The sequence below is a fragment of the Ovis aries genome, chromosome 9, assembly GCF_016772045.2.
Source record: "Ovis aries strain OAR_USU_Benz2616 breed Rambouillet chromosome 9, ARS-UI_Ramb_v3.0, whole genome shotgun sequence".
Classification (NCBI taxonomy): domain Eukaryota; kingdom Metazoa; phylum Chordata; class Mammalia; order Artiodactyla; family Bovidae; genus Ovis; species Ovis aries.
This window is the reverse complement of record NC_056062.1, coordinates 88,446,050-88,461,358: the sequence shown is the minus strand read 5'-3', so window position 1 is coordinate 88,461,358 and position 15,309 is coordinate 88,446,050. Positions and strand designations below refer to the sequence as shown.

At 36.6% G+C, this 15,309-nt stretch overlaps 1 protein-coding gene across 1 annotated transcript in view; it reads left to right on the top strand.

Annotated features, from left to right (window-relative positions):
* The window catches only part of CNBD1 (cyclic nucleotide binding domain containing 1), a 494,615-nt gene that overhangs the window by 264,294 nt on the left and 215,012 nt on the right, over positions 1-15,309 (top strand). Inside the window, exon 5 of the mRNA XM_027973294.2 lies at positions 7,617-7,762. Coding sequence (XP_027829095.2) covers positions 7,617-7,762 — 146 coding nt within the window. The remainder of the gene's footprint in view (positions 1-7,616; positions 7,763-15,309) is intronic.

Genomic DNA, 15,309 nt, shown 5'->3' with positions numbered 1-15,309 from the left:
TCCATACATGACTACTGGAAAAACCATAGCCTTGACTAGATGGACCTTTGTTAGCAAGATAATGTTTCTGCTTTTTAATATGCTGTCTAGGTTGGTCATAACTTTCCTGCCAAGGAGTATCTTTTGATTTCATGGCTGCAGTCACCATGTACGGTAATTTTAGAGCCCCCCAAAAGATAAAGTCAGCCACTGTTTCCATTGCTTTCCCATCTATTTTCCATGAAGTGGTGGGACCGGATGCCATGATCTTAGTTTAGCCCTTAGTTTATGTCATTTGTTTAAGTCCTTATGGACTAAGGAATCAGCTTCCCTTCCTAAATAAAGACATTTGTTCCAATTTTGTAATTTATAAATTTATGCTTTTTAATTTGTCATGCTCACTAAAACCTGGAATAGTCCCTGCCCTAACTCAATTACCCAATAACTCAAAAAAAAAAAAAAAAAAAAAGAAAAGAAAAGAAAAGAAAAGAAAACAACTATAGTGAAGGTTTAGCTAAGTGGATGGGAGCCAAGGATCCAGAATGAGGCTACAGGAATAAAATTCTGACTCTACAGTTTCTTATCTATGTGTTCCTGAACAAATTACCTGACATATGTAAGCCTCATTTTTCTTATTTTAAAAAGGAGGAGATTGGGTTTAGGAAATATAATTCCTAGTAATTTATGATAATATAAAGAATTTTAAAATGGTGGGCAATCAACTAAATAAAATAATAGAATATTCATGTTGAAAGGAACCTTGGATTCTGTGTAATTTTACACTGGCTCTGTGACTCTCTCACTCCTCCTTCAGATGTGAAGGAGGAGACCTGGGTCTGGTTTGGAAACTCACCTAGCCTCCCACTCACTAAAGTAGTGAGGTCTGCTTTCATTTATACACAAGTCTGTGTAAGATTCAGTTTGAACAAAGTGTTCTGTGACTGTGTGTGTTTGGACACCATCGCTCCTGTCCAGTCCTTGTGTGCACGCTGAGTCGCCTCAGCCGTGTCCGCCTCTGCAGCCCTCTGGACTGCAGCCTGCCAGACTCTCCTGTCCATGGGATCCTCCAGGCAAGGGCACTGGAGTGGATTGCTACTTCCTACTCCAGGGGATCTTCCCAACCCAGAGATTGCACCAGTGTCTCTACGTCTCCTGCATTGGCAGGCAGGCTCTTTATCACTGGGTCACCACTGGGAAGCCCCATCCCATCCATATATATACATAGATATATCACCACTTGAGAGCATTAGTGAAAATATTAAACATTGCAAACAAGTAGTAATCTGTTCTCCATATGATCTCAATCTCATATGTGGTAATAAGATGTTATTTAGAAATAAACAAAGAAATACTGACCACAGCAAATTTTGCTGTCCAGACCAGAGTTTAATATTCAATGAAAATGGGATAATGATAATAAGCCACTTGAGGAAACATAAGCTTCCTCCCAGCTCTCAGGGATGTTGAAGGAATACCGTTTCCCACAGTACAGAAGACTGAACTCTCTGGTGCATTTTGTTTGGTTGGATATTTTTAACCATTATTGAAAGAAAATATGCACTCAAACAGCAGGAGGACTTGATAAGGAGCTAAATATTTGAATTTTTATATACAATCCCAAGGATCTGTTCCATTGTTTTTAATTTTTAATTGTACTTTTAATTAGAAAACATGATTTCTTTATAGCTTTTACTCAAATTGCCTGACAGAATAATCTCAATTCCTCTTTAATTTGACAGGTCTTTAACTATATGAGTCAGCTTTATCCAACAAATATCTTCATTTCCAATTAAAAATTAATTTTTTTATGACAGGACCTAAAGATATTTTCTTTGATGTTTATAAGTCACTGAGAAGAAGAAGTTAATCAGCCTCTCTGAAGTTTGCTTTCAATTTTAGAGAACTTCATGGGCCTTCTGGCAACTCTTCCTTAAACATTTTTCTTGCAATTAGCATTCCTCCTGAATTCTGATTCCAAGAAATATTTTGCAAGTTTTGTTGTTGTTATGTGTGTGTGTGTGTGTATGTGTAATTGAGTGTTAGAATGATTTGTTCTTCACTTAGAATATTTTAGTATTTCAATTTATTTCTAATCATCCTTAACTATGTGTCCTTAAGGAAGTAAACCTCTTTTTTAGTTTAAATATTGCTTCTTATAGCATTTTCCACCGCTGCTCTCTCCATTTACTTGCACCTGCATGTTCTGATTTACTACAGTTTTATTGGCAAGCATCCTACTCAAGTTAAATGGCTCTATTTATGTGTCTTTTAATTTAACTTATAATATTTCTTCAACAAAATTTTCTGCACATGGAGTCTAACTGCTTTTTTAGCCACTGCTACAAGGACCCAGTCAATTCTCTTATACGCTTGAATCCCCTCTTGGGGAGAAGAGTTGTGAGTGGATTAGCAATGGAAGACAAGTACTTTTATGAAAGAGTCTAAATCTTTTTTAAAAGCCGTGTGAGTCTGCCAGTGTTGGAAGTTAAGATTTGTGTAGTCTCAATATTTAAATTGACTAGAAGATGTCGTATTGATTAGAAACAAGTGCAAGAAATTTTGTTTATTTTACTCTTTAACCTAGTAAATTAGGGATTATTAGGAAAGCTAGCTTAATTGAAAAAAATGCAGAAGCTCCATTTCGTCTACACATCTAAGTAAATTAGTGTTAGGAGTATAGAGACCGTAAGAGAACACTAACCACTTTCCCACAGCCACAGATAGGTTTTCTAAAATGATCAAACTCTCTTCTCACCAGCACGAAGTATGATGAATTAGTGGAGAGTGAAAAAGTCAACAGGTTAACAGGAGGTTTACACAGTATAGATCATGTGTCCCTATAACTTGAAACAAATAGAGGTTCAGGGAATGATAGTATGAATGCCAATGGCTACACATAACAGAATTCAGCAGATGCCAATGCACGCAGGTGCTAGTGATCAGAAACCACAGGCCTACTTATCATGGCTCTTTATAAGCTCCTAAGTTTGAGATGATCACCAGGAGAGCACGGCATGGAAGAGAAATCACATCATTATTTTGCTTGCAACTGTAATGCCTGAAATACTTGGAATATATTAAGACGTTGCTTTTTGTCACCAGCTGGAATCGGGGCTAGAAATAGAAATAAAGATGAGTAAATGAACATGAAAAGGGAATAACCTTTTTTTAACACCACTGCAAGTGGCCTGATAATTCATAACTATGATAATGATAAGAATGGCAGTATTAAACAACTCCTTGTTTAGTGGTACTGTTGAAGCATCTCTCAATATATGAACGTCTTCTTTTTGCTCATCTGGTTTCTTTCACTCAAATTTTTCTACATTCAGAGTAGGTCAGGAAGATGTGGTAAGAAGGAGTGGGTATGATGTGTATAAAAGTTCCTGCCAGATGAGAAACGTAGAGGTTGAAAGAGAAGAGAAGTCCAGTTTAGAGAGAGGAAGTGAAGGTCAGGTTTTCAGAACCAAATCTCTTATTCCAACATTTTGAGGATAGTAAACACAAGGGTGTGTGTTAGACCGCACTAAAAAATATGTTGGGGGGATTTCATTGTTTGTCAGGGTGTAGCCTCAGACACCCTAAAGACAAGTGCCCACGGGGGCAGCGCAAGTGAGGCAGGCACGGTGGCAATGGGAGCCTGGGGGCGACTCACAGCCCCTCTCTTGTTGCTCATTTTCCAAGCATGACATTCCAAATATTTGAAAATTCTTGAGTGCTTGAGTATGAAAGACAGAATTAAGCTGAAAAGTAGGAATATATAAATCCTATTTATCAGGAATAGGATTTCCAGAGTAAGATTATGTTAGTTGAAGAAAAGAAATGGTTTTCATTTTCAGGCAGAATATGGAAATTATAAGCCCATTCTTTTTTTTTTTTTTTAATCAAGTGAATAGCTATAATTTTGGGATGAATTCCAGACTTTTAAACTTTATTTCTTTTAATGCCTTCTGGTAGTAATATTATTTTACAAATGTTTTTGATTGTCCCACCCTCAAGGGCCACATGTGCTTCCTACTGCTTGTCATTAAGTGAGTTAAATCTATGCTGACTTTGTGCTGTGGGAGGGAATTAGGGGTGTTGCTATCAATCAGAGAATTTAAGGTTGAGCATGGAGTACAGGTCTCCTAGAAAGGCAAAATGAGGACCTCTGTATATCTGCTCCTCTATACAAGCAATGAAATACTGGCAAAGACTGTCAAAATACATTTTTTTTCCAGAATTCTGAAATTAATCAAATGCATGCAACAAAATGAGGAGCATTTATTCAAGACAAACAGCAGAGTTTGTAGCTTTTTATCTTGACCTCTTTTAATCCTTCTGTCTCCAATTCTGTGATGGTCTTGAAAACTAGCAGCCTTGCAACTTCAGAAGCACCTTAAAAACCAAGTCCCAGATCACTGCTACACTGGGATTTGTCCAACAGTATCCTGGAAAAGCCACATTCATAGAGTTTTGTTGTTATTTGGCCCTGGGAAGGAGGGGAAAAGTTATTTCCAGATTTGCTACATTATTCAAACTGTTTAGTTTTAAACAAAAATTATGAGATATGCAAAGAGATAACAAGTGTCTCCCATTTGTAGGGAAAAAAAGCAGCCAAGAACAAACAATGCCCTTAGATTCAAATGTTAGGATTGGTAGACAAAAATTTTAAATCTACCATTATGAAGAGGTTCAAAGAAATAAAGGAAACTGTATCTAATGAATTAAAGTAGAACATGAAAACAGCCTGCCCACTGGCAAAAGTTGGGTGACTTAATAGTTCAGGCATATAAGAAAATCTCCAAACAAGTATTAGATTAATAAGTGAAATGAACAGAGGGTTAGCTGCACACTATGGCTCTGATAGTAAGGAATTCACCTGCAGTACAGGAGACCTGGGCTCGGTTTCTGGGTTGGGAAGATGCCCTGGAGGAGGGCATGGCAACCCACTCCAGTATTGTTGCCTGGAGAGTCCCATGGACAGAGGAGCCTGGCGGGTTGCAGTCCATGGGGTTGCGGGGATTCAGAAACGACTGAGCAACTAAGCACGCACACACCCTCGTGGCTTAGACATCAAAGGATCCCCCTGCAGTTCAGGAGACCCGGATTCATCCTCTGGGTTGGGAATACTCCCTGGAGGAGGAGATCGCAACTCACTTCAGTATTTTTCCCTGGAGGATTCCATGGACAGAGGAGCCTGGCAGGCTACAGTCCAAGGATTGCAAAGAGTTGGACATGACTGAGTGACTAACACTTTCACTCACTCATGAGAATAATAATGTCTCACCACATAGATAATATCACTAAAAGAAATTACAAAAAAGATACAAATAGAGATTATAGAGTTTAAAAGTACAGTAACAAATAAAAACTTCACTATAAGAGTTCAACAATAGATTAGCTCTGGCAGAAGGAAAGTTTGATAAACTTCAAGAAGACGTATATATTAAGATAACCCAGTCAGAAGAACAGAAAAAATAAGAATGCAAAGGATGAACAGAGCCTCAGAGACCCGTGGGACATCACCAAGTATACCAGAATCAACACAGTGAGAATCCCAGAGGGAGAGAACAAATAAAAGAGAGAGAGATTTGAAGAGGGAATAGCCAAATCTTTCCAATTTGATGAAAAACATTAGGCTACTCATCCATATTGGTAGATGTGGCTATTATATATATCTAACAACATGGTTCATTTCCAAATCTTCTCCAATCCTTTTCATTTAGCTTGATAGCTGGTCAATTTTACCCAGGTAATAATTCATGGCTGCATGAATTATTATAATATAACTAACTCTGAGCAAACAAAACCCAGTAACTTTCTGGGTTTGCCCAACTATTATCAGAGAAACTACAGGTTTTCTAGGCACTTGGTCTATCTTTCAAATTATTGCAGGCAATTACCATATCAAATGTTTTAACACTAAAAACGTATGTCTGTTTTTAAAATCTGTGACATTATTTCCTTGTCATCCTCTGTTTCATTGCTAATCAATGGAATTTATTTCAGGATTTTGTTATAATATCACGCCATTTCTAAATACTATTTCCTTTTTATTGCATCTGAAGTACACAGTTTTAAACGATGTTAAATGGGGTGCTAGTTTACTCAAAACTATTTCTTAAGAATATTTCTTAAAGAGATGGTAATACCAGACCACCTTACTTGCCTCCTGAGAAATCTGTATATAGATCAAGAAGCAACAGTTAGAACTGGACATGGAACAACAGACTGGTTCACAATAGGAAAAGGAGTACGTCAAAGCTGCATATGGTCACCCTGCTTATTTAACTTCTATGCAGAGTACATCATGCGAAACACTGGGCTGGAGGAAGCACAAGCTGGAATCAAGATTGCCAGGAGAACTATCAATAAGCTCAGATATGCAGATGACACCACCCTTATGGCAGAAAGTGAAGAAGAACTAAAGAGCCTTTTGATGAAAGTGAAAGAGGAGAGTGGAAAAGTTGGTTTAAAACTCAACATTCAGAAAGCTAAGATCATGGCATCTGGTCCCATCACTTCATGGCAAATAGATGGGGAAACAATAGAAACAGTGACAGACTTTACTTTCTTTGGCTCCAAAATCACTGCAGATGGTGACTGCAGCCATGAAATTAAAAGATACCTGCTCCTTGGAAGAAAAGCTATCACAAATCTAGACAACATATTAAAAAGCAGAGACATTACTTTACTGACAAAGGTCCATATAGTCAAAGCTGTGGTTTTTCCAGTGGTCATGTATGGATGTGAGAGCTGGACTATAAAGAAAGCTGAGTGCTGAAGAATTGATGCTTTTAAACTGTTGTATTGGAGAAGACTCTTGAGAGCCCCTCAGACAGCAAGGAGAGCAAACCAGTCAGTCCTAAAGGAAATCAGTCCTGAGTGTTCATTGGAAGGACTGATGCTGAAGCTGAAGCTCCAATACTTTGACCACCTGATGCAAAGAACTGACTCATTTGAAAAGCCCCTGATGCTGGGAAAGATTGAAGGCAAGAGGAGAAGGGGGTGACAGAGGATGAAATGGTTGGTTGGTATCATTGACTCAAGGGATGTGAATTTGAGCAAACTCAGGGAGACAAAGGACAGGGAGCCTGGAGTACAGCAGTCCATGGGGTTGGAAAGAGTTGGACATGACTGAGCAACTGAACTGAATGAAAAGTAAATAAATATCCTCTATCATAGGATAACTGTGTTTTATTTAAAATTACACATGCATCTTTCAACTTAACATTTATATTCTCAAATGTTAAATCACAGATTCATTTGCTCTGACTGTAATAGTATTTTAAAAGTATGGAACAAATAATAGCTAAAACATCAATCATTTTACTGTCTAAAAAGTATTATTATTATAATGACTAATAATGAGAGATATAATCTTAAAACTGAAGCATTGAGTTTTCTATTAAATAGGTAAACCCACTATTTAATACCCCTATAGTTTAAAGTTTCATGGAGGTGCATCTTTATCTTGAAAGGAGAACACATTTTAAAGATGTTTAAGATGAAAGAGAACACTGTCACTTATTCTTGAGCAACCATTTTAAAACCAAGAATAAACAAATTTGGAAACTCAAAAGTGAAGGATTTTTTGGCCTGTTTCTTTGTATTTATGCTATAGTCTGTTAATATGCAATCTTTTTTACTTTAAGGCCCATTCACAGGACTCCATTTGAACACAACATTGTGTGGAAGATGCTGAAAACGATTCCAGATTTAACCTCTCAACTACTTGATGAGCATCTGAAAATACTTAGTAAGAATGTCATCTCTGAAACCTGGATAAAAGGAAGCACAGGTAAACTGACTAATCTGGAGGGAAATTTGGCAAAAGACAAAACGTGTATCATTATTTTGAGTTTCCTGTCATAATAATCTGAATTTCACTTGACATGCTAGAGTGTAGTGTTTGGCTGTATACAATTTGTAAAGTTATAACTAGTGAAACAAATAACACTTCACATTTTGGTAATTAGATTTTAAAGGTTAGGGTTAGGGTTAGGGTTTTGAACATGCATCAGAATCCCTCAGAACTCACTGAGATGTGTTGCTGTGCTTAGCACCTAAGGTTTCTGATTCAGTAGATTTAGGATGAAGCTTAATTTGCATTTCCAATAACATTCCAGGGGTTTCTGCTAGTCTGGGAACCACACTTTGAAAACCATTTATTGACACACACATTCAATACCAATCTAGCACTGATTTTCATAGTGAACACAGTAAGTGGTCAGAGTACTTATCTGACTGACCCAGATATTGAGAAAAACAAAAACAAAATCTTCAGACAAATTTTAGCTAGGTTTCCCATTTTAATTTCTAGTGCCTTGACCAGGGATATAAAGGGTGCATTAACAGAAGCATTTTATATGTTAATATTTTGGGGTGGTGGCATATAAATAAACACACACACAGAGTCACACACACACACACACCTAAACCAACAGACTTAAACACTATTCTTTTGCATTTGTTTAATACCTATTAGAAAATTATGAAAAGGCAAAAACAGATGACACTGAAAGATGAGCCTCCCAGGTCAGTAGGTATCCAATATGCTACTGGGGAATAGCAAAGAAATAGCTCCAGAAAAAAAAATGAAGAGGCAGATTCAAAGCAGAAATGACACCCACTTGTGGATGTATCAGGTGGTGAAAGTAAATTCCAAGGCTAAAAGTACAATATTGAATACATCAAGGTAAACTGGATGTGGTCAAACAGGAGATGGCAAGAGTGAACATCGACATTTTAGGAATCGGTGAACCTAAATGGATGGCAATGGGTGAATTTAATTCACATGACCATCATATCTACTAGGGGAAAACATCCCTTAGAAGGAATGGAGTCAACCTCATAGTCAACAAGAGAGTCCAAAATGCAGTACATGGGTGTAATCTCAAAAGCGACAGAATGGTCTTGGTTTGATTCCAAGGTAACCATTCTATATCACAGTCATCCAAATCTATGCCCCAATGACTCATGCGGACGTCTATGAAGACCTATAAGAACTTTTAGAACCAACACACACACACACACACACACACACACACTGTTCTTTTCCGCCTAGGGGATTAGAATGCAAAAGTAGGAAGTCAAGAGATACCTGGAATAACAGGCGAGTTTGACCTTGGTGTACAAGATGAAGCAGGGCAGAGGCTAACAATTTTGTCAAGAGAACACACTGGTCATAGCAAACACCCTCTTCCAACAACACAGAGACAATTCTACATATGGGCATCACCAGATGGTCAATCCTGAAATCAGATTGATTATATCCTTTACAGACAGAGATGGAGAAACTGTATACAGTCAGCCAAAACAAGACTTGGAGCTGACTGTGACTCAGATCATGAGCTCCTTAGTGCAACTTTCAGACTTAAATTGAAGAAAGTATAACCACTGGGCCATTCAGGTAGGATCTAAATCAAACCCCTTATGATTATACAATAGAAGTGACACATAGATTTAAGTGATTAGATCTGATAGACAGAGTACCTGAAGAACAATGGGCGGAGGTTTGCCACATTGTAAAGGAGGCAGTGATCAAAACCATTCAAGAGAAAAAGAAATCCAAGAAGGCAAAATGGCTGTCTGAGGAGGCCATACAAATAGCTGAGAAAAGAAGCGAAGTGAAAGGCAAAGGAAAAAGGAAAAGAAATGCCCAACTGGTGCAGAGTTCTGGAGAGCAGCGAGAAGAGAAAAGAAAGCCTTCCTAGATGAACTATGAAAAGAAATAGAAGAAAATGATAGAATGGGAAAGACTAGAGATCTCTTCAAGAAAATTAGAGATGCCAAGGGAAAACTTCATATACAGATGGGCACAATAAAGGGTAGAAATGGCAAGGACCTAACAGAAACAGAAATAATTAAGAAGAGGTGGCAAAGATACACAGAAGAATTGTAGAAAAAGGTTGTAATGGCGTGGATATCCATGATGATGTGATCAGTCACCTAGAGCCAGACACCCTGGAGTATGAAGTCAAGTGGACCTTAGGAAGCACTATTATGAACAAAGCTAGTAGAGATGATGGAATTCCAGCTGAGCTATTTCAAATCCTAAAAGATGATGCTATAAAAGAAGGTGTTGCTGCCCTCAATATGCCAGAAAATTTGGAAATCATCAATAGCCACATGTCTGGAAAAGGTCAGTTTTCATTCCAGTCCCAAGGGAAGGCAATGCCAAAGAGCCTTCAAACTACTGTACAATTGTGCTCATTTCAAGCACTAGTAAAGTAATGCTCAAAATCCTTCAAGCTAGGCTTCAACAGTACATGAACCAAAAACTTCCCAATGTTCAAGCTGGATTTAGAATAGGCAAAGTAATCAGAGTCCAAATTGCCAATATTAAAAAAAAAACCAAAAAACCACATATATTTTGTGTTGAATTTTCCACAATGAATGTATATTTATGTGCTAGTGTTTGTAAGTAGCTATTAGTTTTTTATAAAAGGTTTTAAAACCAAAATTAGAAGCAAATACTGCATTCTCCAGGTATTGTAATGACTTGTGTGATAAACTGATAAAATATGAACTTTCATTACTTAACAAAGACCAACTTTAAAATGTGAAGATTTATGTTAAATAAGACTTTGCAATTCATTTCAATGGTGCATATTTTTAAACACGTCAAACATTTTTATTATCTGTGTTTACACCTACATGTGCTACAACCCTTCTCTTGAGTTTTTAAGACATCTAAATCTGGCAACTCATTTGTGTTTCACTATCAAAGCAGTCAACTCATTAAATATCTGACCTTTGTAAATCTCTTTGTTCATCCAACTCTAAAAAAACAAAACAAAATAGGTCCAACCAGGTGTCTTTCTTTTTCCCCTTTCTTTATTCATGGGTGCATTTCCCTCCCTCTGATGTTATTTAAAGTATTCCCCCTAGTAACCTCTCATCACAGGCTGCTGACTTTCAGTCTGCTGCTAAGGCTTTGGCTTCGTTCTCGAGATTCTGCACAGCTGTTTGCACCTTCTGGTCTCTTCTGGTCATGGGATTTTTTGGAGTTTCGTCATTTAAGGCAGCTTCCTACTCAGCCTCTTATGAACTGTTTTCTTAGACAATAAAACATTAACAGGAGCAGCAATTTTTTTATTTCAAACACTGAATAATACACATACATATTTCTAGCTTAGGTGAAAATGGTACTGAAAACATGAGTACTATATGACGATCATTATATATAAAGATTGTTTATGCTGCTATAATAAAACACTATATATATATACCTATATATATATAGTATGTATGGCAAACTCTATATGTGATATAGATATAGTTTACTTAATTTAATTGATCCCAAGAGTTTCCCACTGGATCTCATTTTATGGCCTGGGCAGAAGGCATTTTTAAGACTGGCAAACTAAAGTTCAGAAAGCTAAGAAAATTAGCTTAGAAGAGAATCCAATTTAATGGCTAATATGGAATTGGATCATAGATAAAAACTTTATTAATATCTACCTTTAAATTAACATTGCAACATTGCTATGAAATTATTGATATAGGGATTTTTGTCTCTTAATATATATATGTCAATTTTGCCCTTTTCTTTACTTGAAGTCCACTAAGTCTTAATGTTATTTCTCTACTATTTGTTTCAATTTATTCCCTTTTAGTCTTATTTTCTATGAGGTTAGATCTGAAAAACTCCATAGCTCCTCATTTTTAAATATTGTATTTATTTTTAATGCTGAAAAATATGTTTAGATCACTAAACCTTAAACAAATCTTAGCGTGCATAGACTTTATTTTCTGTGGTGGCTTAAATTTCATATAGCATATAAAAACATAGTAGTTACATCTCATGAAAAATCTAATGGGCCCCTTCCCCATATATAAATTAACCATAATTTGAACAATATGCTCTTACAATAGAAGTAATAAAATATTTCACCTTACCGTAAAGACTGTGTCTCTCTTAAAGGCGAATGTGGCCTTGAAGAATATATATTGATTCTAAAGTGTACATGTGTCTTCACTGCAACTAAGGTGTTCTCCATGGGTCATAAAGATTCATCCTTGAAAGTTACATTAATTTTCTCAAAACCTCACAAATGTCTCTTGGATAGGGTATGCATGTGTGCTTAGTTATATCCAACTCTTTGAGATCCCATGGACTATAGCCCGTGAGGTTCCTCTGTCCATGGAATTTGCAGGCAAGAATTCTGCAGTGGGTTGCCATTTCCTTCTCCAGGGGATCTGCCCAACCCAGGGATCAAGCCTGCGTCTCTCCTATCTCCTGCATTGGCAGGTGGGTCTCTACCACAATACTGCCTGGGAATCCTCTTGGGTGAGAGGAAGGTAGAAATGAAACGGGAACCCTGAAATGCAGATAAACGTTGAAAACAGTTTCTGGAGATTTAATGTGGGATTTTAAGTATGGTTGACTAATTTAAATATTGTAATTAGATAAGTCTTTTCCATCTGTATTTCTAAATGTTTATTAAAGCTATCCAAAATTTTTTTAAGTAATCTTTTTATTGGTAAAATTTGGTTATTTATATAGTTTTGAAGTTCTAATTTATTTAAACTTGAATAGTAAGTTCAGCAACATATAAATATATTTCAGTGAATATTGGAAAAATAAGAAAATATAATATGTGTAGATAATTTGACTTAGCATGATGATTTCTGAATTGGAAATTGAACTTAGAAATACATGATTATCCCAAGAATACGTAATGGATGCAAAAATGGGACTAAATACAAATCTCCTAAACCAGTACTTGATCCATCTATAGTATCTTATTTTGAAAAGAAAAAATTATCAGTGTGTAGTAAATCATTTAAAATGATATCTACCGAAAGACCTAAAGGTAAGACTGGATATCATAAAACTCCTAGAAGAGCACATAAGTCAAACAGTCTTTTAATATGTCTGAGCAGGATATGCTTTTTTAGATGTATTTCACAATAGAGTGAAGCTAAAAGTAAATATAAGCAAATGGAACTAAAATGTAAAAACACAGAAGAGGAAACCATTGACAAAAAGACAACTTACTCAATGGGAAAAATTTTTTGTAAGTAATGCGATTTTTATATAAATGGAGTTAATATCCAAAATATTTAAAAAACTCATACAGCTCAACATCAAAAATATAATTAACTCAGTTAAAAATGAGCTGAATAGATATTTTTCAAAGAATACATGCAAATGGTCAACAAGCACAGGAAAAGATGCTCAGTCTCAGTGTCAGGGGAATGCAAATTAAAACCAAAGTGGAATACTATGTTTCACCTGTTAGAATGGCTATCATCGAAAAGACCAGAAATGACAAGTGTTGGCAAGGATATGGAGAAAAGGAAACATTTATAAGCTGTTAGTAAGAAGGCAAAATGGTGCAGCCACTGTGGAAAGCAGTATGGAGGTTTCTCAAAATACTAGTATAACACCCTGCAGTCCCATTTCTGGGTATTCATCCAAAGAAACCAAAACCACTAATTTGAAATCACTAATTTGAACACGCACCCAGTATTCATAGCAGCGTTATTTACAACTGCCAAGATATGGAAGGAACACAAGTGTCCATCTACAGATGACTGAATAAAGAACATTGAATACTATTCAGCCATAAAAATAATATTTTGTCATTTGAGGCAACATGGATAGACTTAGAAGTTATTATGTTGAGTGAAATAAGTCAGAGTTGGAAAGACAATTATATGATATCACCTATGTATAAATTCTAAAAAATAAACTAGGGACTATAACAAAAAGAAACAGGCTCACATATATAGAGAACAAACTGGTGGTTACCAGTGGGGATAAAAAAGAAGAGAGGGGTAAGATAAGATGGGGTAGGGGATTAAGAAGTACAAACTACCTTGTATAAAATAAATAAGCTGCCGGGATTTATATAGTACAATACATGGAATATAAGCGTGCATGCTTAGTCACTTCAGTCGTGTCCGACTCTCTGCGACCCCATGGACTATGGCCTGTCAGGCTCCTCTGTCCATGGGATTCTCCAGACAAGAATTTGGAGTGGGTTGCCATTTCCTTCTCCAGTGATAAAGTGTGAAGTGAGTGAAATGAAGTCACTCAGTCGTGTTCGACCCCCTGCAACCCCATGGACTGTAGCCCACCACGTTCCTCCATCCATGGGATTTTCCAGGCAAGAGGACTAGAGTGGGTTGCCATTTTCTTCTCCTGGAATATAACCATATTTTATAGTAAATAGAAATGGAATATAACCTTTAAAGAATGAGTCACTATGTTGTATATCTGAAATTTACATAATGTTGAACATCAGCTATATCTCAACAAAAAGAGAAAGTTATATCTACCTAATATTAATAAAATATTTTCTTTTAAAATAGAGCCCCTCTTTGCCATTTCAAATACAGCTATCATCTTTTATATAAATGGAGTTAGCAGATTCCAGAATGGCTTTGTTTGACTACTTTTTGAATAAGCATAATTTGGGTACTGATGAGATATTTTCTGACCAAAAATATTTTCCATGGATCTCAAAGTCCCTATATTACTTAAACTCCTTAGTTGGGCTTCCCTGGTGGCTCAGATGGTAAAGAATTTGCCTGTAATGTGGGAGACCTGAGTGATCCTTGAGTCAGGAAGATTCCCTGGAGAAGGAAATGGCAACCGACTACAGTATTCTTGCCTGGAGAATCCCATGGACAGAGGAGCCTGGTGGACTACAGCCTATGGGGTCACAAAGAGTAAGGCACAACCAAATTCCTTAGATTGCTTACACTCTTAAGGCCTCCTTAATATCATAGATATTTTTAAAGTTTAAATATAAAAATTGATACATTGCAAGCAGAATTTATTTAGTTAGAGTCACTGTCACTGGGCCAAGGCTGAAGGAAAAGGAATATTTCCTCCAGAGGCCTGAAGAATGACATTCATCAGTACGGTGAACATGTTTTATGAATAGAATTCAGTGAAATTCCAACAATATTCACACAGAAAGTATGTTCAGCTGTGAGTAACAAAGAACTAGAGGACATTAGTTTATAACATTTTTCAGCTTTATTTTTATTTATATTACATAATGAGAAGTCACAGGACAGTAGTTTAAAGACGTGAGGTGAGGCCTCCGAGATTCTCCTTGCATTTTCCTCAGCTCAAATATCCTATACCCATTCTAGTGTGGAAAAAGGGGTGATGTGCATATTTGGAAAGCAAAAATCCTCTCAATGTTTTATTAATCAGAATGATCATGTGACCACACAAGTAAGCATCTCTGGGAAATGCAAGGTGTTTTTTTCTTAAACAGCCCACATGAAAACTATTCAAAAACAATGTTTCAGACTTCCCTGGTGGTTCACTGGTTAAGAGTCTGCCTGCCAATGCAGGGGGCATATGTTTGAACCCTGCTT